This window comes from Gymnoscopelus microlampas (genome assembly GCF_963454915.1).
Source record: "Gymnoscopelus microlampas genome assembly, chromosome: 18".
NCBI lineage: Eukaryota > Metazoa > Chordata > Actinopteri > Myctophiformes > Myctophidae > Gymnoscopelus > Gymnoscopelus microlampas.
The window spans coordinates 14,084,522-14,111,778 of NC_139955.1; the positions used below are offsets into that span (position 1 = coordinate 14,084,522).

At 43.7% G+C, this 27,257-nt stretch overlaps 1 protein-coding gene across 2 annotated transcripts; it reads left to right on the forward strand.

Annotated features, from left to right (window-relative positions):
• Positions 1 to 1,538: 1,538 nt before the first annotated feature.
• ccnjl (cyclin J-like) lies at positions 1,539 to 22,540 on the forward strand. Of its 2 annotated transcripts, none has more exons than XM_084085853.1 (6): positions 1,539 to 1,775; positions 2,978 to 3,089; positions 6,648 to 6,858; positions 16,515 to 16,814; positions 17,448 to 17,607; positions 18,664 to 22,540. In XM_084085853.1, exons 2-6 carry the CDS (start codon positions 3,012 to 3,014, stop codon positions 19,172 to 19,174), a joined length of 1,260 nt encoding a protein of 419 aa, XP_083941979.1. In that variant the 5' UTR covers positions 1,539 to 1,775; positions 2,978 to 3,011; the 3' UTR covers positions 19,175 to 22,540. The 2 variants fall into 2 exon arrangements, with proteins under 2 accessions (XP_083941979.1, XP_083941978.1); XM_084085852.1 differs by having other exon boundaries at positions 2,981 to 3,089.
• Positions 22,541 to 27,257: the final 4,717 nt, after the last annotated feature.

The window sequence follows — 27,257 nt, forward strand, 5'->3', positions numbered from 1 at the left end:
CCCGACCTGAAAATTATTTTGTAAAGCTGTGGTTCTCAACCTGTGGGTCCCCACATATTTGTTTTTTTTTTTGTTGGGGGGGGGGGGGGGAATCCCCAGATGACAGTAAAGTGACAATTTAAGGACGTTTAAGACCTAACTACACGAAACTAAAAAAACTAAAAAAGAAAGAAAGAAAAGAAAAACACCATTGCTGCATCAAGGGTAGTCAACTATTGATTATAAAAGTGGTCAAACATTGACCAAATTGTCAAATTATATAGACCCCTTAACAGACGACGTCATACTGGCTGCGTGCAGCCAGTATGCGCGCAACGAAACCCATTATATCAGGTCTCGTTAGGACGCGTCTCACTAGCCAACACACACAAGAGGGGGTTGGGGTGTGCTGAAACCAGTGCACCCCGAAACAGGTTGGGAATTGATTGCGTGAAACAATCACCTGTGCGTCCAGGCTCAATGTTAGTAAACAAATAATTGGTCTATAAGGAAGAGGCAAACATTTTGAAAATAGCCGATCTACAAGAGATCTAGAGATATATAGATATATAATAGTTTGATGAGTAACAGTTTATATATTCCCCACTGCGAGAGTGTTTTTTTGTTGGCACGCGTTAGGTCCGAGTATAGACCCCTTAACAGACGACGTCATACTGGCTGCGTGCAGCCAGTATGCGCGCAACGAAACCCATTATATCAGGTCTCGTTAGGACGCGTCTCACTAGCCAACACACACAAGAGGGGGTTGGGGTGTGCTGAAACCAGTGCACCCCGAAACAGGTTGGGAATTGATTGCGTGAAACAATCACCTGTGCGTCCAGGCTCAATGTTAGTAAACAAATAATTGGTCTATAGGACTACAAATCCCAACATCCAGGTCCTGGTGGACTCTCAAGCCGCAGCAACCAGTGTTGCCATGTCCGCTTATTATAAGCGACTTTGGGCTTATTTTTCTGTAAAGTTGCTTATAAATATTAGTTTAGTTGCGAGTTGCGTTTTTTGGGGGGCTTGTTTCTAAAGTGTAGTTGCTTATTTGGGCTTGTTTATAAAGTGTAGTGGCTTATGTAGGCTTGCTTCACAATTTTGTTATTATTTTGACAAGTGCATGGTTCTCAAATATTTCGAACTCATGACTCATGACGCTCATGACTCATGGATATGGACTCGTCATGACAATCAATCATGATTCATGACGCATGTCATGACTCATTGACCTGCAAGCTCACAACGCGTCACCTCGTGACGTTGTGAGCCTTTCAAAGCCCTTTCAATGTATACATACAGTATAATGTATACGGTTTAAAGTGCTCATAGTGCCCGCTTCTTTGGGGCTTGTTTTCCAAGACCTGGTTGCTTATTTCTCTCACACAGTCTGGCAACACTGCCATGGCCCCGTCTAGGACTACAATCATGGCCCTGTAGTAGGACTACAGATCCCAACATCCCGGTCCGGATGGACTCTCACGCCGCAGCAGCAGCAGCTGGTGGAGGACGAGGCCACTTTGTTGAGACGCAGCTCCACTGGAAAACAGGCTGAGGAAGAAATCGGCAGGACAAAAAAAGTGTAAACAGTTTAGGCAAAGCAACGGAATAAAAAGCCCCGGTACCGGTTTCAGCTCGTGGTGGGTTTATTTTGTCAGCCTGGCAGAGGATTTACGGTGGACATTAAAAGAATATAAAAGAAGACTGAGTAACTTCTAACCGAAGAGGAATTGTTTCCCATTCAGGATGTCGGACTGAGACAAAGGGCTTCTGGGGTGATTCCCGTCGGAGTGGTGAGTGGCACATGGAATAGACAAAAAAAACCTTCTTTTATCACAAAGCTGGACCATCACTGTTGGAAAAAACTTTACATTTTTCTTGAATGTTTTGTCCTCTTATCATGGGTAGGAGGAAAAATCTGCCTCGTCTTGAGCAACAGAACTTAACCAACTACAATTTACTTAATGTCTGGTGCTTGATGACAAACGGTGTCTAAGTTTATTTGTACTTTGCTAATAATGAGGATTGTTTTTTGGTTGTTGTTAGTTTTTGTTAGGTTATTTGACTAGAATTAATGAACCAGCAGATCTGTGGAGTTGGGCATTTAACAACCCCGTTTAAAGTCCCCATGCATGCATTGAAAATAGTGTCTCTAGCACAAAAGTTTCTCCCAACATGTTGTGTGAGATCGACATCAGTTTACATTGTTCACTTGTAGGGCTGGTGTTTTTATTTTCTATTTGAACTACAAACATTTATTTACGAGGAAAATAATCATGTAAAGAAATGTGTCCTCATTGTCTCCGCCAGGCCGAAGGCGTGGCAGGCAGAGACTATGTTTTGCACCCTGTCCCTCCGTCCGTCCGTCTGTGTGTACGTCTGTCTGCGAGCAGCTAATCTCCGGCACCGTTGGCCCGATTGCAACGACAAACTCCACACACTCCCTGGGTGCCAGAGCAGAATCTCTGCCCCATTTTTTTAAGATCTGCGTGTTATAGCGCCACCAGGAGACCCATTTTTGCAAAACACATAGTCACGTGATCAAGACGGATCTGTCCAATTTTTCATATTCCATTCTGATTGGCTAAGATTGTCTTCCAAAGTTTGCATGATCGGTCAGTTTTGTAAGAAATCATGAACACAGCTTGCGATTTCCGTGAAATGTTGCACGCACATTCCCACTAGGCCGAGGAAGAAATGCCACTTTTTCAAATCAGCCTCATGGTGGCCTTTTGTGTTTTTACCTAGATAATAACTGCACTGATCCATCTGTGTGAATTACGCCCTGCATTTTTCACATCTGCCTTTTATAGCGCCACCAGGAGGCCGACTTTTGTAAAAACTGTTTTAAAATATATTATTGGGCAATGTTTTCTTTTCTATTATTAATTTACACCTCCTTTCTATTAATTTACACTTTCCAAGTCACTTCTCATCATTATTTGATCACTCCTGCCATTAAAGTTGAAATGGTTGATTCATCACTTTGTGTCAGCAGGCAAAACTTGACGCTTTAAAGCTTCCTCTGGATGGGAAAAATGGAAAGGGAGTTGCAATGGTGGAAGGGACAGCTAGCGGCAGACATCCATCAGTCCCTCCGCATCAAGGTCAGCTTGTTTTCATGTTGTACATGTCATCATCATTATCTGTTGTCTTTAATCTCTCTCCACATGTGATGCCAAAACCGTAGATTATTGTAACATCCTGACATTAAAGGCAGTGTAGCCTAAGTTATATGTTTTTTAAGATAAAACAAGTTTTTTTGTGAACACATTACAGCTCTCTATATATCTCTCTGTCTCCATCTCTTTTTATAAAGAGAAAATCAAGAAAATAAAATGTTAGGTTGGTTGCCAATTTCAGGCAATTTGGAGAGGGTACCCATTTATCAGCTTCAATTTGATAGTTTTCCAGTTTCACTTTTGTATCCTGTATGAGTTCTCTCTTCTGATTGGGTAAAAGTAGTAACTTGACCTGAAAATGCATTTTCTGTTTGCTAGAGCTGGAGAGAAAGGGAGACCTCTGTTATTGAACAAACACGTACAGCAATGATTGCTATCAGAAAGAATAAGCCTATTTAACACTTGAATTTCCAGAAGAAAATCACTCACTGCACCTTTAATTTGACAACCGTCGTGTCTCTTGACTGTGTCTTTCTAATGTGAGATGCACATTGTTGGAATTAAATAGCAAAGCATTATATCAACCGTGGCCTACAACACTTAAGCTATCTTCCAAATCCATCATCATCTCGGAAAGCTACCAAAAGTAGATACATAGTGTATTGGAATTGGATTTATCTACTCTATTATACATCTATCGTTGTGTAATAATAACTACACAATGATAAAATATGTCCAAAAAAGTGTGTAACTGATGCGCCTTGGTTGGTCTTTGTTGACAGGTATAGCAGCAAGTCAGAATTAAAATGTTACACAGTCATGGCGTCAATTCAAACATGATCTAATTTAGATTACACACTAAGGGGTTAAAGCTCATTAATTGGTAAATGTCTTAATTAACCTCCAAGCTTGATCATATTTCTTCCCATGTGTCACTTGAATGGAGACATCTGTCACTTGACTGGTATGTACAAATTAGAAGCTGGATTCCTTACTCGTGCATGTGACTGTGAGATTGTGAGGGGAAAAGAATCGGGTTTAAGTTGAAGGTTCCACGAGAGCTGTTTGCACAGGAGATTGTGGCAGAGCAGCTGTCTGTATCTCTGAGAATAGCCGAGCCTTATTATGAGTCATTCACTTACACACTATTTGATTTGGTTTACTCATGTCTGCTCTGGTCTGACTCAGAATGAGGTGTCTGTCACTCAGATTAGTCTGTGCCGAAGGCTAGGAATTATAATTAAAAGGGGAAAGAAAATATATAAATACATGTCTAAGTGTGTGTATTACGTGTGTTTTCACTTAAATTACTTATTATCTTATCAACCTATTTTCATGTACCTGCATAGGCTACCATATGCACACACGTGCAGGAATATAAGAAATGGCTTTGGAAAAGGAGATTGTGCATTCCAACACACAATTCTAACCAGCCAGATTGGTTACCGGTACTTTAAAGTTAAAATAGTTTCCAAGCTCTAGTCTCTCAGCATGGCTCTTGAACGCATCAGTGTAACTTTGTTTAGATTTCTTTGGCTATTCAAAAGCAGCAGATATACAAGCTCAAGTTTGAGAACCACTGATATTATAGCAACATTATTTTTTTTCTTAAAAAAAACAGGATTTAGAAGACATTTGTAGAATCTCCAGAAGCAAAGATTTGAGTTAAACATGTTCGCTTTAAAAAACATACAGTATAGGCCTATATTCAGTTTGTGAAGATTTGCACAAATCTTTAAAAAAAATAGTAATAATAATCTACAAGTTCATAGCGCAACACTCTGTGCTGTGCCATGAGCTTGTAGACATGCTATTTTTTAATAGCCCAAAGTATAAAATAATGGTTATAGCTAAAAGATCTAAAATGACACAATATGCAGCTTGAATGGGTTAATGGTGTTTGCTGCAGTAACACTGCCCTGATGTGGAGATAATAACGGCGGTACCTAGCATGTGGTGAATTATCAGACATGCAAATCAGGTGGAGGCAGCTGTGGAATCCTTAATTACGATGCCCCCCCCCCATCACAAAGCAACCTCTCCACCCTGTACCCCCCCCCCCCCCCAGCCCTCCGACTCACGAGGAGTCCCCTGTAACCTTCAGTATCAGCAGCAGCCCTCCACCCCCCAGACAGACAGATGGACCAGGGAGGCATGGAGGCTTGCAGGGGGGGGGGGGGGGGGGGGGGCTGAGCTGTCGCATGGTGATGGGGGGGGGGGGGGGGGGGGGGGGTGGAAATGAGAGAGGTGGTGCTGCTGTTTATATATGGATTCCACTGGAAGTGTCAGTATAACAGTTACTATTGTCTTGGCTTCACCCACAACAAACAGTTACCTGTTTGTATAAACTCTACCTCGACTGTTAATTTTGTCCTCACAACAAAAGATTAATGAGAAGAGAGGGTTGCGCACTCAGAAAAGCTCTGTTTACTTGTTTTAATGCTATTCTATACAGCCAAACATTTTCGGCTGGATGGCCTGATGACTGGTGTTCAACCAGTTAAAATTCCCCAATTTGTTTAGGGGATATTATTTAGGCAGCATTTTTCTTTGTTTAGGTAGGATAGTAGCTCAGGAAACGGAGGTCAAAGAGGGGAAAAGACATGCAACACAGGGCTCCAGCTGGAATTTAACTGGCATGTTGCTATTATTGTGGCTGGCGATCTGGTTAGCTACCGGCGCCCCCAAACAACAATGACATGTTAAGGACGTTTGTGTAACACAAGGACCCTAAACTACAAATACAAATCCTTTTTATATTCTGCCTCATTGAGGGAGAGAGGAATGCATTTATTATAAACAAAAACGGCTTTGATCTAAACACATTAATACTTTTAAAAAGCCTGTGTTTAATATATGATGAAAAACTCAAACTTGTGGTGGTAAGTGTTTACTGGCTGTTGTTGGTCAGCTTGATGTTCTCTTTATCTGGCTGACTTGGAAGAGACTGCAGCTTATTCAATGGTGATGCCCTCAAGTGTCTTCCTCTCTGCTTTGAAACACTGGCAGCTAATTGAACATGAATAGGAGATGTGCTTGGGGTGAAACCTAATCCTATCTGCTACTCAGCCCCCCCAACCCGTGCTCGGAGACCCCTGCATTGACCTAAATTAGCATCTCTCCTCTGCAACGGTACACAATGAAATGGGATTGAACCGTGGCCCAGGCTTAATCAAGAATGTTTATTGAAAAATGTCGGGTGTTATTCAGGATGTGACACAGTATCTACTGATGGCGGCAAAACCAATCTAGTCCACAGGAGACGTGCATTACTGATTATTGTATTAGCATTATGTATGGCAGGGGTGGCCAACCACCTCTATTCTTGAGGTGTTCAATTGAGTTGATCAAAAACAACCGTTCACGCTATCTGACACAAACAATCACTCAGACCTGGTTGTTTGAATGTGAATGTATACATTGTATAGCCTTCTTTTCAACACCCTCTGTTTCTCACCCACTACTTCCTGACTCCCCCCCCTCCCCCCATTACTCCCTCCACACGCGCCCCTTTTCAAACCCGTTACTTTCAACCCCCCCCAGGAGCTGAAGTTACCAGCCTACCGAGCCCACTCGCCGCAGATCGGCATGCGTCGGTACTTTGCGGACCTGCTGGCCATCCTGAGTAACCGCTACCATCTGTGTCCCACGGCTCGCCACCTGGCCGTCTACCTGCTGGACCTGTTCATGGATCACTACGATGTGGCCGTCAAACAGCTCTACGTCATCGCCCTGTCATGTCTCCTCCTAGCCAGTAAGTCTGACAGTGCTTAATCATGCCTAGTTCCTTGAGTCTTTTTTATGTAGCCGTTACATTTTTTTTGGTTTTTGATTTCAAGGACCCTCACTTTGATATGCATTAGGCTACGGACCCCCATTTGAAATTACTTTTTATCTCTGGGACCCCAATCCACACTGTAAAATCCTCTGTCAACTCTGAGAGTGTACAAATGGAACTACGGTTCCCTTTTGTTACAAGACCCGTAACAACCCATGGATCAATAACTAGTGGCCTAATTTATACTATGTCGTACGACGGTGTCGCTCCTCCAAAACAGATCGTTCTTAATGGCAAGCAAGCAACACTGTTGTGCTGTTAAGCCTATTTTCAGTAACCAGTTTCTGTCCTTTGTTTAGATTGTTTTATTGATCCATTTTAGGAAATGAATCTTGTCATACATGCATTATCAGATAAATTAATAACAATAGACCACAGCCCTGCAACATAATACAGTAGACAAAAGAGGGTACTATTGTACCCCATTTGTCTACTGTATTATGTTATTGCATTTTCAGGGACTCCACTAGGCTTTACAGTTTATTTAGCAGTACTCTGCGTATGGACAAAAATGATATGCAAGCTTGATTGGTTCAGGAAAGGCACCCTATAGCACAGGCCTGATTGGCTTACTGTAAGCCAATCAGGACTGTGCTATAAGGCACAGTGTTGTAGTCTCATCTCTTGCACTGTATGTTCAAATTCTCATATTAACTATACTATATTATGGCGTGTGAAATCCTGTCCTTCACATTGAGCATTTATTTGGCTGATACACAACATCCAATGTGGAGCATGCTGCCACTCACACTGCAGCAGTAGGCCTTCGTGGATTTAATGCAGTTGAGCTTTAAACCTGCTATCTTACTTGACATGTTGGCAATGTGTTTACATTGCTCACTGACAGGGATAACTACCAAACTATAAGTTAAACTGCTCTCTATAAATGAACAATAGAACACAACCATTGAATGTCTTTATGACTGTTGAGCTCTTATTGATTATGCATACCTGTTTCATCAGAAACCTCCATTGGTGTATTTTCCATCTGTGTCTTTTTGCAGACCTTGGACCTGAAGTGTGTTTTTGAGATCATTTATTGGAATCGGTGTTAGTGCCCAGTCTTAAGTCGGGGTTTAAACCACAATATCTCCAGTGTAGATGGGTGTTAAGACTTTAGTGAGATTAGTCATGGACGATCTCTGTATGTTGAACAGTCCATTCTTTGGTGCAGCTACTGGTATGTGTTTGTTTCTTAACCTGTCTGCCGTAAGTGCTGTAAGCTAACAGATGTACTGCAACTGTGTTGTTTGCACAGAGGGAGCAAGGTGAATTGTTAGTTCTGCTCAAGAGACCATGATGGGGTTTCCCAACCCCGCTGTCAGGATCTAGAGACTATTTCTTAGTCGGTAATGACAGTTTACTGTTTGCCTCAAGATGAAGGTTAGAAAAACAAGATCACCTTTTGTGGTACGTCTGTGACTGTGCCATTGTTTGGGGAGAAACCTGGTCTGTCTGTATGGGATTATGCCTGTGTCTGCAGATCTTCATGCACGTGTCTTTGATCCTGACGTTGATAACATGTCTGAGGTTGCTGTTGTTGTTCGAGTCTCACGGTCGACCCACTAACCGTCCAACATGACACCTGGCAAGGTCAAAACGTCCACTATTCTTATGTTGTTCTGTTTTGTGTTGTGGTTGAGACCATGTGGCTCAGTGTAAAGGCCAGTGTGTCTCTTGATACCCACATACAAATCCTTCTGCGGCTCTGGGTCCCTTCTGCAGCTGTAGCTCGCCGTACGGCCATGAGTTTAACCTTTTCTCAATTAATTGCTTTTTGAATAAATAAGTAAATGCACATATAGAAGTCATTCTGTCTCCCGATTTCGGGTAGAGTTTAGTGTTTGAATTCTTGGATACTGCTGTCTCCAGGCTGATAACTGGGAGATGTTATCTCAGCTTGCAGGCACTGCTTTCTTTAACTCTCTGTTCTGTGTGGGAGTGTTGGCCATCCTGGTGCTGGTAGTAGCCAATACTGCTTCCCTACTTTCAGACATAACGTTGTATTTATGGTTGGATCTGTGTACGTATGGTTCCTCTAAATCTAGGCTGTGGTCTTATTTTCCTGCCCCTGCTGTTACTGGGTGTAGGTTGTGTGGTTATTTGTGTGTATGTGCGCGCAGTGATTAACACACATTGGGGCGTTCTATAGGCTACATTAATGCAGCCCATGGCATCATGGGTAATTAAACTAATGATGCCGCCAAAGTGGGAGTCTGGGATGGGGCCTGCTCACTTGGGAGCAGACACACGCACGCACGCACGCACGCACGCACGCACGCACGCACGCACGCACGCACGCACGCACGCACGCACGCACGCACGCACGCACGCACGCACGCACGCACGCACGCACGCACACACACACACACACACACACACACACACACACACACACACACACACACACACACACACACACACACACACACACACACACACACACACACACACACACACACACACACACACACACACACACACACACACACACACACACACACACACACACACACACACACACACACACACACACACACACACACACACACACACACAGACTTGCAAACCAGCCTCTGTGGTTGGATAAATTTGAATCAGACATGAAAGAGGTCCTATTTTTAAAGGCAATATCACGAGACTCCCAAGAATAGCTTTGACAAGAATTCACTCATGGAGAGATGAAAATGTTACCATCCTAACCCCGCCACAGGATCCTTTAATAAACGAATTCAAGCCTTGATTGAATCTTTTGATTGTGGCGTTCAGTAGGAAGAAAGTAGGGGGGCTTCTCTTCTTCTCCTGCAACAACTCTGCCTGACTCCTCCAGGACTCTGGGGAGTCTCTGCCTTGACAGATGAAGGCTTGAAAGGGTGTTTGATTCAAAGTTGTCCCTGGTTTTTTGATCTGTCCTGAGGTGCTTTGGAATCTGGCCTAGTTATTGAACTGCCTCCCTGGGTCCCGCTGGGTTTTTTCGATGGCTACTCTTTGACAGACGCACGCATTCTTGTCTTTTGTTTAAGTTCCTCGCTCCGTTAATTAATCGCCAACTCTTTCATGCCTCTCAACAGGCACCACTTAATCCTGTTAGCCTATCAGTGATCGGTGTGTGTGCGTGTGGCTGTGTGCGTGCATGCACACGTGGATGTGTGTGTATTGTTTATTTGTTTCTGTGTAGGGGTGAACTCTCCCTCATACGCAGGAGCTAAGGATATGGATCTGACATTGTCTGACTTTGCTGTGAGTCATTCGCAATTAAAGCTCTTAAGTTAAAGCCTTTTCTCAAAGGAACTGCTATCCTTGAAAATGGAATGTCATCTCAGCAGCTATTGTTCATGTGTAAACAATATCATTTCATCAGAAATCCTCCTCCCCCTCCATCCCAGAACATTGAGTTTCCATTGTGTTGGTTTCCACTGAGCCATGTAGTGACTACATCAGTCATCCTGGCAGATCACTGTCCCCAACGTCATAACTCCAAGCACAGCGCTTATTTGTCACGGTTAGTGACATCATGGATGTGTCTATGTGACTCACATTGTGACCTGTGGTCTCTCTTGCTGTAATCTGCTTATTTTCTGAGTCTCATTACCATGTCTGTTTTTCCATGGAGAAATGGAGTCTATTGAAAACAATGACACAGTCACCCTTGTTTACTTCCTGATTGGGTCATATCAGTCTCAATGTGCCCTTCACTGATTTGTCATGTCTCTAACACGTGACCTTTTTGACTGAAGAAAACAAACATCATCAGCCCTGATTACCAGTGGTTAATTCAACATGGATAACGATACAGGCCTTGCTGACCTTGTTGTCTATGCTATCTGTTGTGCAGTGAAATTACACATTTTATAATAACTAACTACTTCACAGAAACGATGCCTAAACCTAACCTCAAAACCATGCCCACCGTGGCGAAACACCCTGAAAAGAGGGACTCTCGTGGCCGCAGTAGTGGCATGAGCAGATGGTGGCTGGGGTGGTGAGTGTCCTTGATTCGCTCAGCTTTGACTGCACACTGCTTTTCATATATTCCCGGGGGGGAAGGGAGACTCACCTCCAACGATGCATCAGGCCGTCCGCACCACCCTCTGTACGGCTATCCGGTCGAGGGTGGTGAAATTCTCATACCAGTGCAGTTGTGACGCAACCCACCAGGATGCTCTCGATTGTGCAGTTATAGAACCCACTGAGGATGCGGTGACCCACCCTGAATTTCTTCAGGTGATGGAGACAGCACAGGCACTGCAGAGCCTTTTTCACCATGTACGTGGTGTTTGTTTCCCATTTGAGGTCCTCTGGGTCGCTGACCCTTTTCACTGCAACAGTGTTGATGTGTGTGCTCTCTCCTCTGCTTCCTGTTGTCCATGATCGGCTTCTTGGTCTTGTTGACGTTGAGAGCGAGGTTTTTGTCCTGACATCAAAGTGTCAGTCAGTGATCTGTCATCATCTGAAAATGCATACGTGTGGACATGGCCTGAGCGTACAAATGTGTGATTGACATTTGTGGCATGCCTGTGAGTTCCAGAGTGTTGCTGAGTTTTTGTCATTTATGGATTGCTTTTCTAATTGGTCTGTCTGTACTTGTATGTATTGTGTGTTGTGTGTCTGTGTGTTCTTTCCCACTTTCATGTGTCTTTCCCCACAACATCTGAGACAGACGTGGCCAGTGGAACCGATAAGGTGAAAGGTTTGGAGTCAGTCAATCACACATGCTCAGTCTTATTGACTGCACAAGCGCACGCACACACACACAGGCCTGGAGGCCCTGGGGGGTGGGGAGGACCTGTGTGTTGAGGGGCACCTGCCATATGCTCTCCGAGTCAGGCCTCAAACAAAAGCCCCTCTACGCATGCAGGCCAGCCAGCCAGCCCTTCCCTGAGTGGGGGAGGGGAGTAAAGATCAGGGGTGTGTGCGTGTGTGTGTTGTTTGAAAAGAGACTTTTTTGCCTGCAAGCCATGATTGCTAAATTCAAGTCTTGCTAAATGAGCACGGTCCTGGCATCATAAGCCCATCATAGCGGTTGACCGCCTGGTGAGAAGGTTTCACATGGCTCGGTCCATCAGAGAAACAGAACATGCTGTGGTGTGTAGTGTTCAGCTTGCAGCAGTGGGGTGTACCGGAGAGAGCCGTTTCCCCTCCACTGCATTGCTACCTCTGTTTCCCTCTGCGTCCCTCTCACCTTGTCACGACCAGGCAGGCTCAACCAGTCCTGAATGAGAGAGGGGAAGGGTGGTGGGAGGCAGTAAAATCAGCCTGCCCTGTACCCCTGGGGGGTCGGGGGGGGGGGCGGTGTGTGGTGGGGGTGCGTTGTGCTTCAAAGGCAGGTCCGTTGCTGATGTTAAACAGGGCAGAAGGGATGGGGTGGGGAGCAGGCAGAAGCGGGGACATGTTTTAAAGTGAACCGCTCACCAGGATGTCCTGATATGTAGATTAAGGGGGAACCCACCCCACCCCCACTCCTCACTGGAGGGAATTATCATCTGGGGGCCCCATAATTAACAAAATTAGGTGGTGGAATAATCGCAGTATCTCTCTTTGTTTCAAAGCAGGTCTGATAATGTTATCGTCACAAACCAACGAACCATGTTTCCTTAGTAGATAATGCAGAATGTATTTACCATTATTTTGGTTAATTTTCTTCTTTGCTTGACATTTAAAGCCTGGGGTGGGGGGGGGGGGGGGGTCATTTCTCATCTCTTCTAACCCACAAGATACTCTTCATCCTGAGGCCCTGGAGGCCTAGAAGACCCAGAATTATAAGATTCTTCCTGGTCACCCAAGCGTTAGTGGCGAGGGTCAAAGATCATTCCGGGCCTACATTGTGTGGGTCACTTGGGCCAGAGGCGGCAACACGGAGGAGACAACCCTGTCCTTGGAGCTGTGACTGATTTCACACTCCCAGTGAAAAACTGGGAGTGAGCAAATTAAAGGAGTTTAAAAAGAGCAATGGACGTCGACATTCCTCCACAGCTGAGACAAGACGGAAACTAGGGAGAACAAGGAGATTGTGTTCAGTCCTCTGGGTTTAGCATTGGGCAGTATTTTGCCTTTGGATCATCAAAACCTTCTAGTTTAATGTCTTGTGTTTGTCTTGTGGTTCCCTCAAATTTCTAAAGGAGAGAGATGTGCAATTTTGCCATCAAGGGATACGGACTAGAATTACAGGATGTCTGCAAAATGGAGACAAACAGAAACAGTGGTCTCTCTCTCTGTGAGAACACTGCTCTCAGGTTTCCTAACGGCCCCCTATAAGTATAACCCCCCACCGCCCCCCCACCCACCCCAGCAGCACACCTGGGTGGAGGCTTTACATCCTGGCCTTACCTCTTCCTGACCCCTGACCTTTAACCCTTCCCTGAGTGCTAATGTGACCCCTCTCATCATCGCCAAACGCTGATCACTTCCTCTAAGGTGGCTGTGTCTTTGTGGACCACCTGATTTCAATCAACCAATCAGATGGCCGCAGATAGGCATGGCGCTTGGCTTGGAAGAGGTAGCCCACAGCGCACGCTCTCTCTCTCTCTCTCTCTCTCTTTCTCTCTCTCTCTTCCCCCCTCTCTCTCTCTCCCCCCCCACTGACTCTCAAATTCAAAGTGTCTTTATTGGCATGGGAAATGTACGTTTACATTGCCAAAGCAAGAGTCAAATAAAATGGATGTACAGTTAAGGATTTGGCCCTATTACAATAGGAAATGTATAAACAGAGCAGTGTAACAACTCTCTCTCTCTCTCTCTCTCTCTCACCTACTGACTCCTGATAGGATCGTTTAGCAACCTGCATTCCAGGTAGACTGAACTCACCAGAGAGGAATGCACTGTTTTCTCACCCAGGCAAGCAGCTCACTGGGATAGTCACAGCGGGAACATTTTTGAATGAAAGTGACGTGGAATCACTGAATCATGCCTCTCCAGTGGTAAACCTACAGAAGAGTCCCACAGCAGTAAACCTACAGAGGAGTCATGGAACACAATGAGTAGATTGACTTCTATGCTAAGATCAAAGACTGTAAAAGGGTCTGTGTGGAGATTGGGGGTATTGATGGCTGTTTATGGCTGCGTCTGTGTGGACACAGAGCAGTCTGGCAGCAGAGCAGACAGAAGCACATGGCCTGGAGGATAAGAGGGTGACAGAATGGGGCATGTGTAGACTGAGCTGGGGGCCCGCCCCGATGGGGGCGAACGGCCCCACTTCACAGTACTTCCTGTTCTGGTGTGGAGACGCCATTATAGCCTGTGTGCTAATTACCCCTCTGGCCTGTGAGGCTGCAGGTCCCCCCACTCTCTCTCTCTCTCTCTCTCTCTCTCTCTCTCGCACGCGCGCGCGCGCACACACACACACACACACACACACACACACACACACACACACACACACACACACACACACACACACACACACACACACACACACACACACACACACACACACACACACACAGACACACAGACACACAGCTTTATGGGAGGCAGAACATTTTTGCACTCCCTATGAAGCCTCACAAATATGTACATATATACGGCAAGACCTCTCTTAAAAGCAACAATCCAGGACTTATTTTAATGAATAAAATATTATTTTAAGCATAGACTTATATTAATGAATAAAAGTCAAAATGTAACCAATTTGTATGGTAATACAATATAACTAGCACATCTGCAGTGATAGGGGGTGTTCTCCCCTACTTTTCCATTGACCAATTTAGACCCTGGTGTCAGGCTGAACACCTACTGGTTGACAATGTCATTAAAATAATTTGAAGCCTCTTTATGCTTTATTGTAGTTTGGACATTGTTGTAATTACCTCTCTCCGTCGTGCAACACATCAAATTTACGGATTGTCGCTGTAAACCCGAAGATTATAATAGCCAGACAAACCTCTCAGGCTACAATGTTCAACATAGACATAGAACAGTCTCAATCCCATTTTCAGTTATGAAGGGTTTAGATTTGAAGAGCCTAGGCGCTGTTTTACTTTTTACCAACCGAGTGCTCTTTTAAATCCTAGCAGGCTGTAACGTTTGGCAAAGCGTTTCCATAACAACATGATTGTAGTTGATGGGTCTAGTAATTCTGCAGTGCGTTTCTTGTTTGTGTTTGTGCTCGTACAGGAGCACAAATCATTTGCTCATTTATATGTATGGAGTGGGAGTTGGAAGAGGCCGTTTGCATGAACCCATCTGTGCTCCTCCTAATATGTTTATCTAGCAGTTCTTTGAGAGAGCATTATTTCCTGTTTGCTTTTGGGTTTCTTTTTGAATTATACTCTAGTTTCCCACAGACTTTTGCAAAAGGCGACAGAAACTTGAGCATGCTGCAAGCTTCCATATCGGTTTCGAGTGTGTCACGTGTGCCTGCCTTTCCCGCTGAAAGTTGTTTGTAGTCAAAAGGAGCTGTTTTACAGGGTGTTTTTGGGGAACTTGTGCACATGTAATTTGACTCCTCTCTTAAAAGTGTGAGTAAAGAGGCCTGTGGACCTGTGGATTAAAGGCACAGTCGCTTCTGTTCATTGGTCACATGGAGCCATGAGGCCTCAGGGTTGTTGCTATGGAAGGGAGAATGTGTTGGGATGAGGAGGGGAGTAGAGGTAATGATATGGCGTTTCTCACTGTGAGTGGAGGGGGGGGGGGGGGGGGGGGCGGTGCTCAGGTTGATGAGTTTTTGTCTTTAATGTGTTAAGCTGGTCTAAGCCAATATCGTGAAGCATTGGCCTTATACAGTACTCTAGCTTCATGCTGAGCAATCAGTCTGCTTAATTACTAATGATGTAGGTAATACCAAGTCTGATAGGGAACCACCACCAACCGTCACCTGGATGGAGGTCTGATAACTGTTCGTGCTGTGGACTGCAGTGCTGCTCATCAAGTAGGGAAGGGACAATAATCGTTTATCGTGATTAAAAAACGCTCACAATAATCGTATCACAGAGATTTTAATTTATCGTGAAATTGTCCTCCGTCATACGCTGGGATCAATTCACCTTTGCCGAGCTGCATATCCGGTACCACTTAAACCCTCTAGAATTGGTAAAATGCACCTGTAAAGAGCATACTTGATACAGTCTTTTTTTCACTCTATGAATCTCTTTGCCAAAAATAGCAGATCTACAAGCTCTGTCAGCTTGTAGATCTGCTATTTTTGGCAAATGTTCCATCCCAGACTATGGATGCTGGGGTTCAAGAAGTGGTTAACAAAAGTGGCATTTTAAGAGTTTTAAGCATATTTGTGATCATCGTAAATCGCTATTATTTTGGTCACAATAATCGTGACATGAAATTTTCATATCGTCCCATCCCTATCATCAAGACACTGAATTGACAGTACAAATAAGTAGGAATGAAGGATTTTGAAGAGATATCTGCTTGGGTGTTTTCAGTCGATAAAACTGCCGCAACATTGGATACTATGAACATATAAACTGAAGGGAGGCTGCCCAACAGTCCGACTAATATTAGATTAGTGTGAGGTTAGGCTTAGGCATTGTTTTTTGTGAGGTTAGGGTTGAGCTTAGACCATTTTCCAAAGCAGCGTGTTAGTACTAACCTGTGCATTGCTTTGTCTTTCTGTCCAGGTAAGTTTGAGGAGAAGGAAGATCGTGTGCCTAAACTGGAGCAGCTCAACTCCCTGGGATTCATGTGTACCCTGAACCTGGTCCTCAACAAGAAGGAACTGATCAAGATGGAACTGCTGCTGCTGGAGACGTTTGGCTGGAACCTGTGCATGCCCACGCCGGCCCACTTCATTGACTACTACCTCCACGCCTCCGTGCAGGAGGGCGACCTCTACAATGGCTGGCCTATCTCCACCCTCTCCAAGACCAAGGCTTTCATGGACAAATACACACACTACTTCCTCGAGGTTTCTTTGCAAGGTGGGTAGAGAGAACTAATACGAAGCATGGGTTGAGGGAGCTTGATATGACTTTGGAAATTTGTATGGCGTGGCTCTGCAGCAGTCTAGCCGTTTATAAAAAACCCTTTAACATTTGCTTTACATGCTGGCAGTTTACTGGAATATGAAATGTTGGCATCATGTGAGAATGTGTGCCGATTTGTGTACCGGCAATATCATGTCACCCTAACTAGTGCGTCATGACACTATGTACAGTGTTGTACCGTTGCCTTTTTCTTTTGCGTTTTCCAATTATTTTTATGAACAGAATCAAATGTTTTATAGTCATGGTTTATGAGAACGCTGGTTGCCTTGATTCTATGCTACTATTTTCTGAAACGTCTAGGCTATGGAATAAATGAATTGGAAATTCTCTTCCTGAATCAGCACTGTTCTAACTGTGAGCTGTCGCTGTTGAGGTTTATATGGGCATATGTGAGCGCCACCCACAGCCATCCAGACAGACGCCCAACTTGAACTATATAGTAGATTATTGTAGAAAATTATGAATGTATTTTATCTCTTTCTCCCCATTTAGCTAGCTATGTCACTAGAGTGTTTTGTTTTTTATTTAAATAATCCATCGTTGTCTTTTTTGCCTGTGCTCCTCCAGATCATGCCTTCCTCACATTCCGTCCGTCTCAGGTGGCCGCTGCGTGCGTGGCAGCATCTCGTATCTGTCTCCAGATCACTCCGAGCTGGACCACGACTCTGCACCTCCTTACGGGATACACCTGGGACCACCTCAGCCAGTGCATTGAACTCATGTTGCTGTAAGAGAGACACAAACATTCCACCCCCCCCCCCCCCCCCCCCCCCCCACACACACACACATGCACGCGAGAATAGCAGATCTACATGCTCACAACGTTTTGCATTGCGACACATTGTGAGCTTGTAGAATGGCTATTTTAGCTACTTTTGTATGCCACCATTGTACAATGAAGTATAATGAAGGGTTAAGTGGTTAATCAAAGTAATTGATTTTGTCGATTACAAAAAATCTATTAAAATGTTTTCGTGTTGATTTGTTGATATATAAGGAAAATATATATATTTTAAAACGTTTCTGGATTATTTTGTTATAATTGGGTAATTGGTTCTAAATATCAGTTTTGATATATATTCGGTTAATTGCCCAAGCCTATGTGAAAACACTCCAGACTACTGATTGGTCCCTTATACTGCATAGATGCTCCAGAATACGGTTAAGAAACTTTCAAACTAGATGTTGTAAATGTGAAATTAATCAAGATTGAGAAACTGCATGGCCTATTTATAGCATAAATGCTATGACCACCAGCTACATACATTGAGTGGGGTCCTTAAGTACCATTAGTGGAAACCATGCAGTGAAAAAGTGCTGTAACTGCTTTCTCAATCGCTATGTTTGCATGCTTTCTGCACATGTTAATTTGTGTCACACTGTCATTACTACAGTACACTAATTTCTCTGCTCACCATCTAACATTCAGCAAATACATTAAGAGAATTAGCAGGGCTATAAACTGCTGACTACCATAGCCTATACAGTACATACAGCACTTCCTTGTTTACATCTTTAAGTCCGGGAAGTAAGTTAGAGTTGACAGCCTTTCGTTGTTATGGTAACTTTGTGCTAAATGCCGCTCCTTGCATGTGCAGAAGTTCTGTTCGGATTACATGGAAATGTAAACGAATATCTTCAACAGTTTACCACGTTCAGGCCACATACAAACAGAAATAGTTCATCCGGATTGGTGGAAAATCCCTGCATGTGAACATGAAACTGGTTGTATAATTACTAAATGGACTTGATTGTAATGTCACTCTCCTCCTCCCATCCACAGTGCTCATGACAACGATGTTAAGGAGGCCAACAAACCCAAGTCCAGCACTCTGACCCGGCCTTCCGCTCAGCAACTTCTAACCCCTCACCTCTCCCCGGCCGATCTCCAGAGATCTGCCTCCTCGTCAACCGCCTCCACCCCACAGCAGCTGCTCTTCCAGCCGGACACCTTCCCACATCTCTCCCAGCATTCCCCCTCCCTGTCCCATTTTCACGCGCTAGCTGAATCCCAGGCTTTGGGGCCTGTGGTGAGCATGCCTCAGGACTTCCTCCAGAACCACAGGATGGGTCTGCTGAACGGCGCCGCCGCCATGACTCCCGGGGGGACGTTGCCCTCCTACCCAAGCCTGACCTCCAGCCTCCAGCCCGGTGCCGGAGGCCTGCCGCTACAGGGTCCCATCTCTGTGCAGATGGCCCTCGCCGCAGAGCCCCGCCACTGCCTGACCATGGCGTACAGTGGGGCTTACCTGGGGGCCCACCACGGCTTCACAGCGGGGTGCTTTGACAGGTGACGCCAGGGGGGGGAGAGAGAGAGCAAACCTCAACGGGAGCGCACTGCCTTGTTTCCGTCCCAGTTTCCTCCTCCTCCTCAGCCTCATTGGCTCTCAGACTTTCTCTCTCTCTCCGTTGGCTCACTGCCTCCGCCCGCGGTGCCCAACCTCTCACATAGACACCTCAAACGCAAGCAGAGGTCCAAAGGCAACGTGGACCCAGTTGAAGTCATCACGCTCACGTGACAAAGAATCCGCTGACGCAACAAAAAAATAAAGGTCTATCTATAAGAACACTGTCAGATCGAACCACAGAGAGACGTTACACAGGCATTAATGCGTCGTGCTTTCTTAACTGGGTTCTGTGTCTGGGATACAATACCGCTATCACTGTGATCGTAGAGCACACATAGGAACCATCCAGTCTCTGTGATCAAGATGTCTCTTACTCAAATCCTAAACGTAACACAAGAGACGAGCCAGTAAACGATGATTCTTAAACCTCTGTTTGAGAGAGGTTGAAGCTGAAATACAAGTTTTTTATTTTGTTTTAGTTTTTTTTTAAGCTGACTTGCTAGTGAACAAAGAGGCTATGTCACTTCAATGTGAGTGAATGCAAAGTTATACCACCTGCATGTCAGCAAACATGGAGCTAATGCCTCTTGTCTCTGTCGGAGCTGCAGGGGCCTCTGGAAATTCCTCCGCCATAGAAGGCCTCAGAGGGGGGCAAAGAATTCATTGTTGTGGTCACAGCAGGGGGAGATCCACCATTCAGATGTACCTGCCATGTTTAGATCTTCATTCTTCCTCCTCACCTTTTTTCCTCTCCCATCTCCAAAGGATGGCCTTGTGGCAGAGACACACGCGCGTGTGTGCGTGTGTGCGTGTGCGTGTGTGTGTGCATGTGTGTGCGCGTGTGCGTGTGTGTGTGTGGGTGGGTCGGTCGGTCGTGTGGCATGCATGGGTGTCTCTACAACCACAGGCCTCGTCAAACTAAAGCTTTGATTTTAATGTCTCCAGCACCCCTCAAACATGTCAAAATTAGATGATGTGTCAGTCTGATTGGACAGCTGTGGTGTCAGGCTGTGATTGGACAGCTGTGCTGAGGGAGATGTCACCATTGGTTGTGTACATATGAATTGCTGCTGCCTTTTTATGAACTTATGGTTCTAATGAACTCTTGGTTCTAATGAGCTCTCGGTTCTAAATGGACTCTTGGTTCTTTGTCTGTGTCGAATGACTCTAATGTTTACAGGAACCGTGAAGTATCAGGGACTTGAACAAGATTACTTGAATATAATGCCATTGAAACGTGCCGTAGCTTTTATTTATGATTTTTTTTGTATTCCTTTTTCATTTATTTAGTTTAGGGTTTTTTGTTTTTTATACCACAGTACAAATACTCCATGACAAAATAAATTGAAATGTTACCTTTCATCTCTGAATCTTACACAACCAACTGTTGTGTATTCAAGCTCAGGTCTTAATGCTAATCCAACAGCCTTCTCATTACTCTATCTTATTGAGAGTGCTTTAAGTGGGATACTAATATGACAGCCATGGGGTCTGGCATGTCTCCTCCTCATCAACAGGACCATTTGCTGCTCTGAAGTCAGTGACTGACTGCTTAGCAGAAGAAAAACAACAAAGAAACTGAACAGTCTATTTGTATCCTAGTGGAATGGCCTTGTGGTGAACAACGCAGACATCTGTAGTCGCTCCTCAGTAATTGCTTCCCAGATTTCTAAAGCTGCAATTCCCAATCTTCCACTTCCTGTCAATGTATAAACACAACCAGATTCCCAGCGCTGGTTGCAGGAGTGGCTGCCGGTTACCTTGGCGATGACATAAAAAGAAAACGGTGGAACCTGACTTTGTAAAAAAAGAAATATATATATACCTTTTATTGTTTTTTATCTGAGACTGGAGTGACCCCACTTGCAGCTCTGTGCTGTGGAAACCTGCGAGCTACTTTTTGGACCAAACGATGGAAACTTTACCATTACTTGTTGGATGGTACCTAAACTGCTCACCCAAACTGTGATCTGCTGGAATGTAAACATTCTGGCCTGACTCTTCAACAGGTGAGGTTGCTGTGGACTTCCTACCATATTAGTGCCTTGACCCCTGAAATCCTGAGGCTGGCTATGCCATCAGTAATAACACTAGCGTTGGACACTTGAATCGTGTGCCAGTTAACACTGTATGAAACCTGCTGAGGATGACACTGTAATCCTTTTATTACAATACTGACTTACTAATACAGACTGACCCCGGACCCCTCAGATCTGCATACTTGCGTATGTCAGGAATCACCAAAACTGTTCTTACCCCAACTTCTGTATGTTTTTCTACCACTGTAAGTATGTTCATGGACATTTGCATAAATTAAGACACTATGCTTTTGATTTGTTGACTTTGTTGTACAGTTTTGTTATATTTCTACATTCCTTTTTTTTGGCCGAGTGCATTCTTAGTTTAAGTTTAAGCTTTACCTGTTATGATGGATTATGTTGATCAACACTAGATTTTGTTTTTAGAATTCAAGTTGTGGTTCCCTCACTGCTCACGAGGGGAACTTCTTACTGAGGTCTCAAAGGTGCAATATGTATTTTTTTGTGTTTATATTCTTGTTTATATAACCCTCACTTGCCATCACTGTTGTGTACACCACTGGTTCATCTTTTATAAGTTATTTCTTTGAAAACCGTGTGATTTGCTGTAACTTGCTTTCTGCCAGAGGACCCAGTGCTCTGAACACAATTGACCATATTCACATGATGGCCAGTTTTGCTATTATGCCATATTTGTGTGTGTGTGGGAGGGGTGGTGAGAGTATGATGTAAGAGAACAAGACCGGATCTAATGACGCGGCTTCCATGTGGATCTATGACGTCATCTATGACGTATCGGGAACATTTGGGTTAGGATTCGGCTTGATCCAACCGACAATGAATTCCATAACAAAATGTAAGTTAAATAAAATAAAACACTGCCTTCTGGCAGTGTGCACATGGAATTTGGAGATGATTGGTCCATTAGTTTGATTTCGGACAAAGACTTTTACTAGACTGTTAACCACCTACAAAGCCACACTGTCAAAATGGACTCCATATGAAATTGGTCAGTGAATATGTTGCATATTGCAGCAATTTCTATGAGTGCTAGTTGTTCTGTACATTTGTCTATTTGGAGTTCAAACCAAACATTTCGCCCTCCTGCCCTGCGTGGTGCTGATATCACTCACTCCGAGTCCCCACCAACGATGTTTTTATATTATTTTGTAACAACCTGTAAGCTTGGTTTAATGTGACACTGAATGATAAAGGGAATGCTTTTTATCAAATGTGCCATGGCAAAAAAAATAAAAAAAACAAATGAACTGGATATACTGGTGTTGGGTGTGTTTGCAGAAAAACAATGGGATTCACTGCACTGATCTAGTTTGGCTGATGATGGGGAGTCGGCAGCAGTAGTATAGATGATGGATAAGGCCTGCAGGGATTCCACAGGTCCCTCCAGCCGTGACGACACAACGCAATAACGGAGCATGCCGTTCATTAAAACTGAAACTCTGCAGCACGTTTCAATTTGCGCTCCGAGATAAACCATTTATATTTAATTTCCACATTTGTAGCCAAGGGTGGGAATTGTAAATGCACAAGCAATAGCACTTAGCGGATTGTGCACAGACTAATTCGTATTCATCATTTGGACATAGAAATGCTAATGTTAAACGAGGCTGGCAAATAAATTAATTCAGCCCCTCTCTCCATGCCCTCTCGCGCCGCCCACACACACACACACACACACACACACACACACACACACACACACACACACTATTATATGTTGTATGATGTTTCATTGTATAGAAATCTATTCATCACTTCCCTCAGCAACAGTGTTTTCTTTTTCTCTACCGCAAACATACTCAGTGAGATCTCATCAAACAGTATGCTCTTATGACGTCTGGCTGACCCCATCCCTCCCAGTGTTCAACAGCTCACACTGGAACCTCAAAACAATACAGACTGTCAGCTCTGTTCTCAACACAGTGGTATCTAACATAACATGACGCAGCTTCACAGATGAGTGTGAATGTTTGCAGCCAATAAATGTATCTTTAGTCAAGTTGTTTAAAAAACGAAACCCAAGAACAACAGCTTGTGAATGTGTTGCCGATGTTAAGATCCGGGGAGAAATAACCATTACAATGTTCCTCCATAGACCTGACATAAGCAACTCGCCTTACAGGTTCCAGTGTAAGTTAAGTTGATCTTATGGCAGTTCTCAAGTGTTATGGATGCAATGGACTTAATCATGTATGAGGAGGGGTTTTGGTGAGATGTTCTAAGGAAAGTTAAGGAGACTTATCACACTGCCCATCTGTGTCATGTGTGGTTGTGGGGGTTGGAGAGAAGGGAGCGATGCAGAGCCGGGGGGCGTCAGTCTGGTAATGGATCATTCTCACATTCTCCCAGCAGCCTTTGTTTGTGGAGTTAAAGAGGCAGGGTGCTGGCTTCCTTTTAATTTGACTGCAGGGGAGGCGGAAGGCTGTGGGGGTGTTGTGCGGAGGCCTCACTTTGCTGTTGTCGATATGGTGGCTGCCTACAGGCGTGCACAACTGCACATGCTTTAAATTCTGATCCAAGTTAATGTGCGCAGAGCTTTGACCTAGGTAAAAGTAGCAATACTGAAGTGTAAAAAAAGACGTTGTTACAAGTAAAGGACCAGCATTCAAAATCTTACTTAAGTCAAAGTACAATAGAATTAGCATCAAAATGTACTTAAAATAGCAAAACTTTAAGTAGGACATTATGTAGAATGCTCATTTCAGAATCATTTCATATATCAGGTTATTTATAATTATTGATCAAGCTGTCAAATAAATGTAGTGAGGTAAAAAGTACAATATTTCCCCTGTAGTGGAGTCAAAGTAATATGTAACGTAGCATGAAATGTAAATACTCAAAGTACAAGTACCTTAAACTTCCTACTAAAGTAGCTTACAGTACCTTAAACGTCCTACTAAAGTATAGCCTACAGTACCTGAGTAATTGTAATTGCATTTGGTTACATTCCACCACTGGGGCAGAGTCATATTTTCTCCCATAGAACAGAAAACTGAATATAGAATGAAATGTATTGATGGCTCTCTGTCACATACAAAACCAAATCTCCTTTAATATAATAACCAATGCAACATAGCATAGCCAACAGACCATGTCCATCTGTCCGAGTTTCAGCATCACAGAGATAATGACCTGGAGAGTAAACAGTGACTTCATGTAACCTTGTGATTAACTGTAAAACATTACTACCTGATAAAAAATAACTAAGTTAATTCGACATCAGCATGCAGTACGTTTGGAGATTTGTATACAAACATGAACTCATAAGAACATTGACTGATCACTATATGCCCACTGCACTCCTTACTGGTTTCTTTCTATGGATAGGAGCATCAAGTACATACACATCTGTACTGCTTCCAAGATAGTCACCGTAGATGTCACACTGACTGATTTAAAGGTTTTTCTTCCTTTCTTTTCTATCAATAGGGACTGCTGTCCTTGACACTGCAGTGCAAAACCGATACATCATCACAATGAGGCATCTCCTGTTACTAGAAGTGAGAGAGAATAGCAGGGTTGAAAACCTGTCTTCATGATTTATTATAACACTGGACAATTGTATTGATCATGACCTGAACCATTCCAAAGAAATCTCCAGATGGTTTGTCAAGTTGGGGTTAGCCACTGGTTTGAGTGATGCATTACAGGTAAAACAGTGTACCCATCTGGCGAAATGGTGGCATTGCATCACTTACACATAATAGGGAGTTGGAGTGTGAGGAATTTTAATGTAATTTCAGCTACAATTTATTTTAGAGTATATGTTAAGTTGTGAGCTTGTAGATCGGCTATTTTTGGCAAAGAGTTATAGGTGTGGAGGGAAAAAAGAGCAGCAAAAGTGTATCTAAAATACAATTTTATACAATATAGAGGGGGTCCCTGCTTCATCTCTCTCTCAGCTAGGGGGTCCTTGGCCTGAAAACGTTGAAGACCCCTGTCGAGAGAAGGATGAGGCTGGTAGGTGTCACGGCCTACCAGGTGAGACTGTGTCAGGCTCCCGGAAGTACTGGTAGCAAGCAAACTGACACTGTGGGAGCCAACCCAAGCCATAGCTACGAGGAGAAAGAGGCGCAGCACCTACGTAGACACACTGCGGTGTGACAACGGAAATAACAACACTGCAAGCTCAAGAAAGACCCTGTTTCTGATGCTAGAGGGAGGGGAGGGCAGCGAGCCAGGAGTCCCGAGTTGGTGTTGGCTAGTCTGCACTCTCGCTTAAGGCCAGACCGCACCAATGCAACTAGTCGCAACTCCTTGCAACATGCAACTACTTGCAACTACTTGCAACCATTATCCCCAATGGCACAACTGTTTTGTTGCAAGGAGTTGCGACTAGTTGCATTGGTGCGGTCTGGCCTTTAGTTTGCATCACATCGCATCGAGTTTCCAAAAGTACACACAGAAATGAAGGGGGGATAAGTTAGCAATTGTAACTATTAGTAATTATGGAAATTACTTAAGTATTCTTTCAGACATAACATTCAGTTATATAGGCTAGATCTCCAGATATTATTAATATACAAATTCCCCTGACATGTAGCCAGACCGTATGCACACACAAAGCCTGGGAAATATGCAGAATGTTCTGTTATGTTGTTCTGCAAATTTGCCTCTGGACATAGTGTCATTGCAGCATCTATGTGTACACATGTGCACAATCAAGAACATATTAACTGAATTTGTATTTACAAACTATACAACAGTACCTTTGTCTATGAAATTAATTCAAGGACCCCAACGGAAACAAGCCCGCAAGGACATTTTTGGCCGGACCTTTTAGACAAAAGCATTATAAATGTAATTGTGTTGTTTTACATTCTTTTGCCTAATAAAAATTTCAATCAATCAATCAATCAATCAAAAACCTTCATCTCAGGTAATGCTCAAATGCTCTCATCTATTTGTGGAAGTTCCATCATTAACCAATTGCAAGGGCATTAATATGCAACCATATTCTCTGTCACTACTCTATATCTCACTCATCTTTCTTGGTCTTTGCTTTTCTCTCTCTCTCTCTCTCTCTCTCTCTGTCTCTCTCTCTCTCTCTGTATGTATGTATGTATGTATGTATGTATGTATGTATGTATGTATGTATGTATGTATGTATGTATGTATGTATGTATGTATGTATGTATGTATGTATGTATGTATGTATGTATGCATGCATGCAGTATGTATGTATGTATGTTAGTATGCCTATGTTTCCATTACTTTTGTCATTTCTCAGTTGATCTGTGCATTTTAGTTTATTGTTGTATATTTGACTTGTCTGTGCTTTTTCTAACTTGTACAAGTGAAGAAAAAACAATAGGCAACAATGAATTCTTGATGGCTCATGGAAATTTGATTAATAATGTCAGAATAGAACAACCTATATCAGTTGAATATGATCAGTTTATGCTGACTCAGTGAGTCAGTTTAGACTCCAAGGGCTTCCACAGAAGTGTAGACGATTTCTGCTTGTTAATGTTATAGGCATCAAGGCAATTATGCTTCTGCACTGTCAAATACTGTAGGCCAACATCTAATCTAAGGTCATTCAAATGACCACCAGTGAGTCCCGGGACTCACTTAATTGAAAACCAATATCACTGTATTAGATTAGATTTATTAGATATTATATTGATATTATAGCTATTCTATTTTATTAGATTATGTGATGTTGATATTGTATTATTTGTATTTATCCTTTTTCCTACATACCTGGCCTCTATAGGATCTCCTCCATCATCATGTCCACTCCTGCTTACCAGTGATGCCAAACCTGGGTGACAGGGCATTTTTTTGTTGCTGCCCCCTCCCTTCAGAATGCACTCCCCAACCACATCAGAGATGCCCTCAACCTCCCATTCTCCAAAACACCCTCAAAATCCACCTATTAAAAATTGCTTCCCCCAGCTAAACCCTCACCCACCCCTTATTTTTACTGTTTTAATTCTCAGACCCCCCCCCCCAAGTGCCCCCAC

Bases quoted from the DNA above. Each gene is read 5' to 3' on its own strand.
- ccnjl (XM_084085853.1), top strand. From the start codon at position 3,012: ATGGGAAAAATGGAAAGGGAGTTGCAATGGTGGAAGGGACAGCTAGCG. The intron at 3,090-6,647 runs GTCAGCTTGTTT...AACCCCCCCCAG, and splicing joins ATCAGTCCCTCCGCATCAAG to GAGCTGAAGTTACCAGCCTA. The intron at 16,815-17,447 runs GTGGGTAGAGAG...GTGCTCCTCCAG, and splicing joins CCTCGAGGTTTCTTTGCAAG to ATCATGCCTTCCTCACATTC.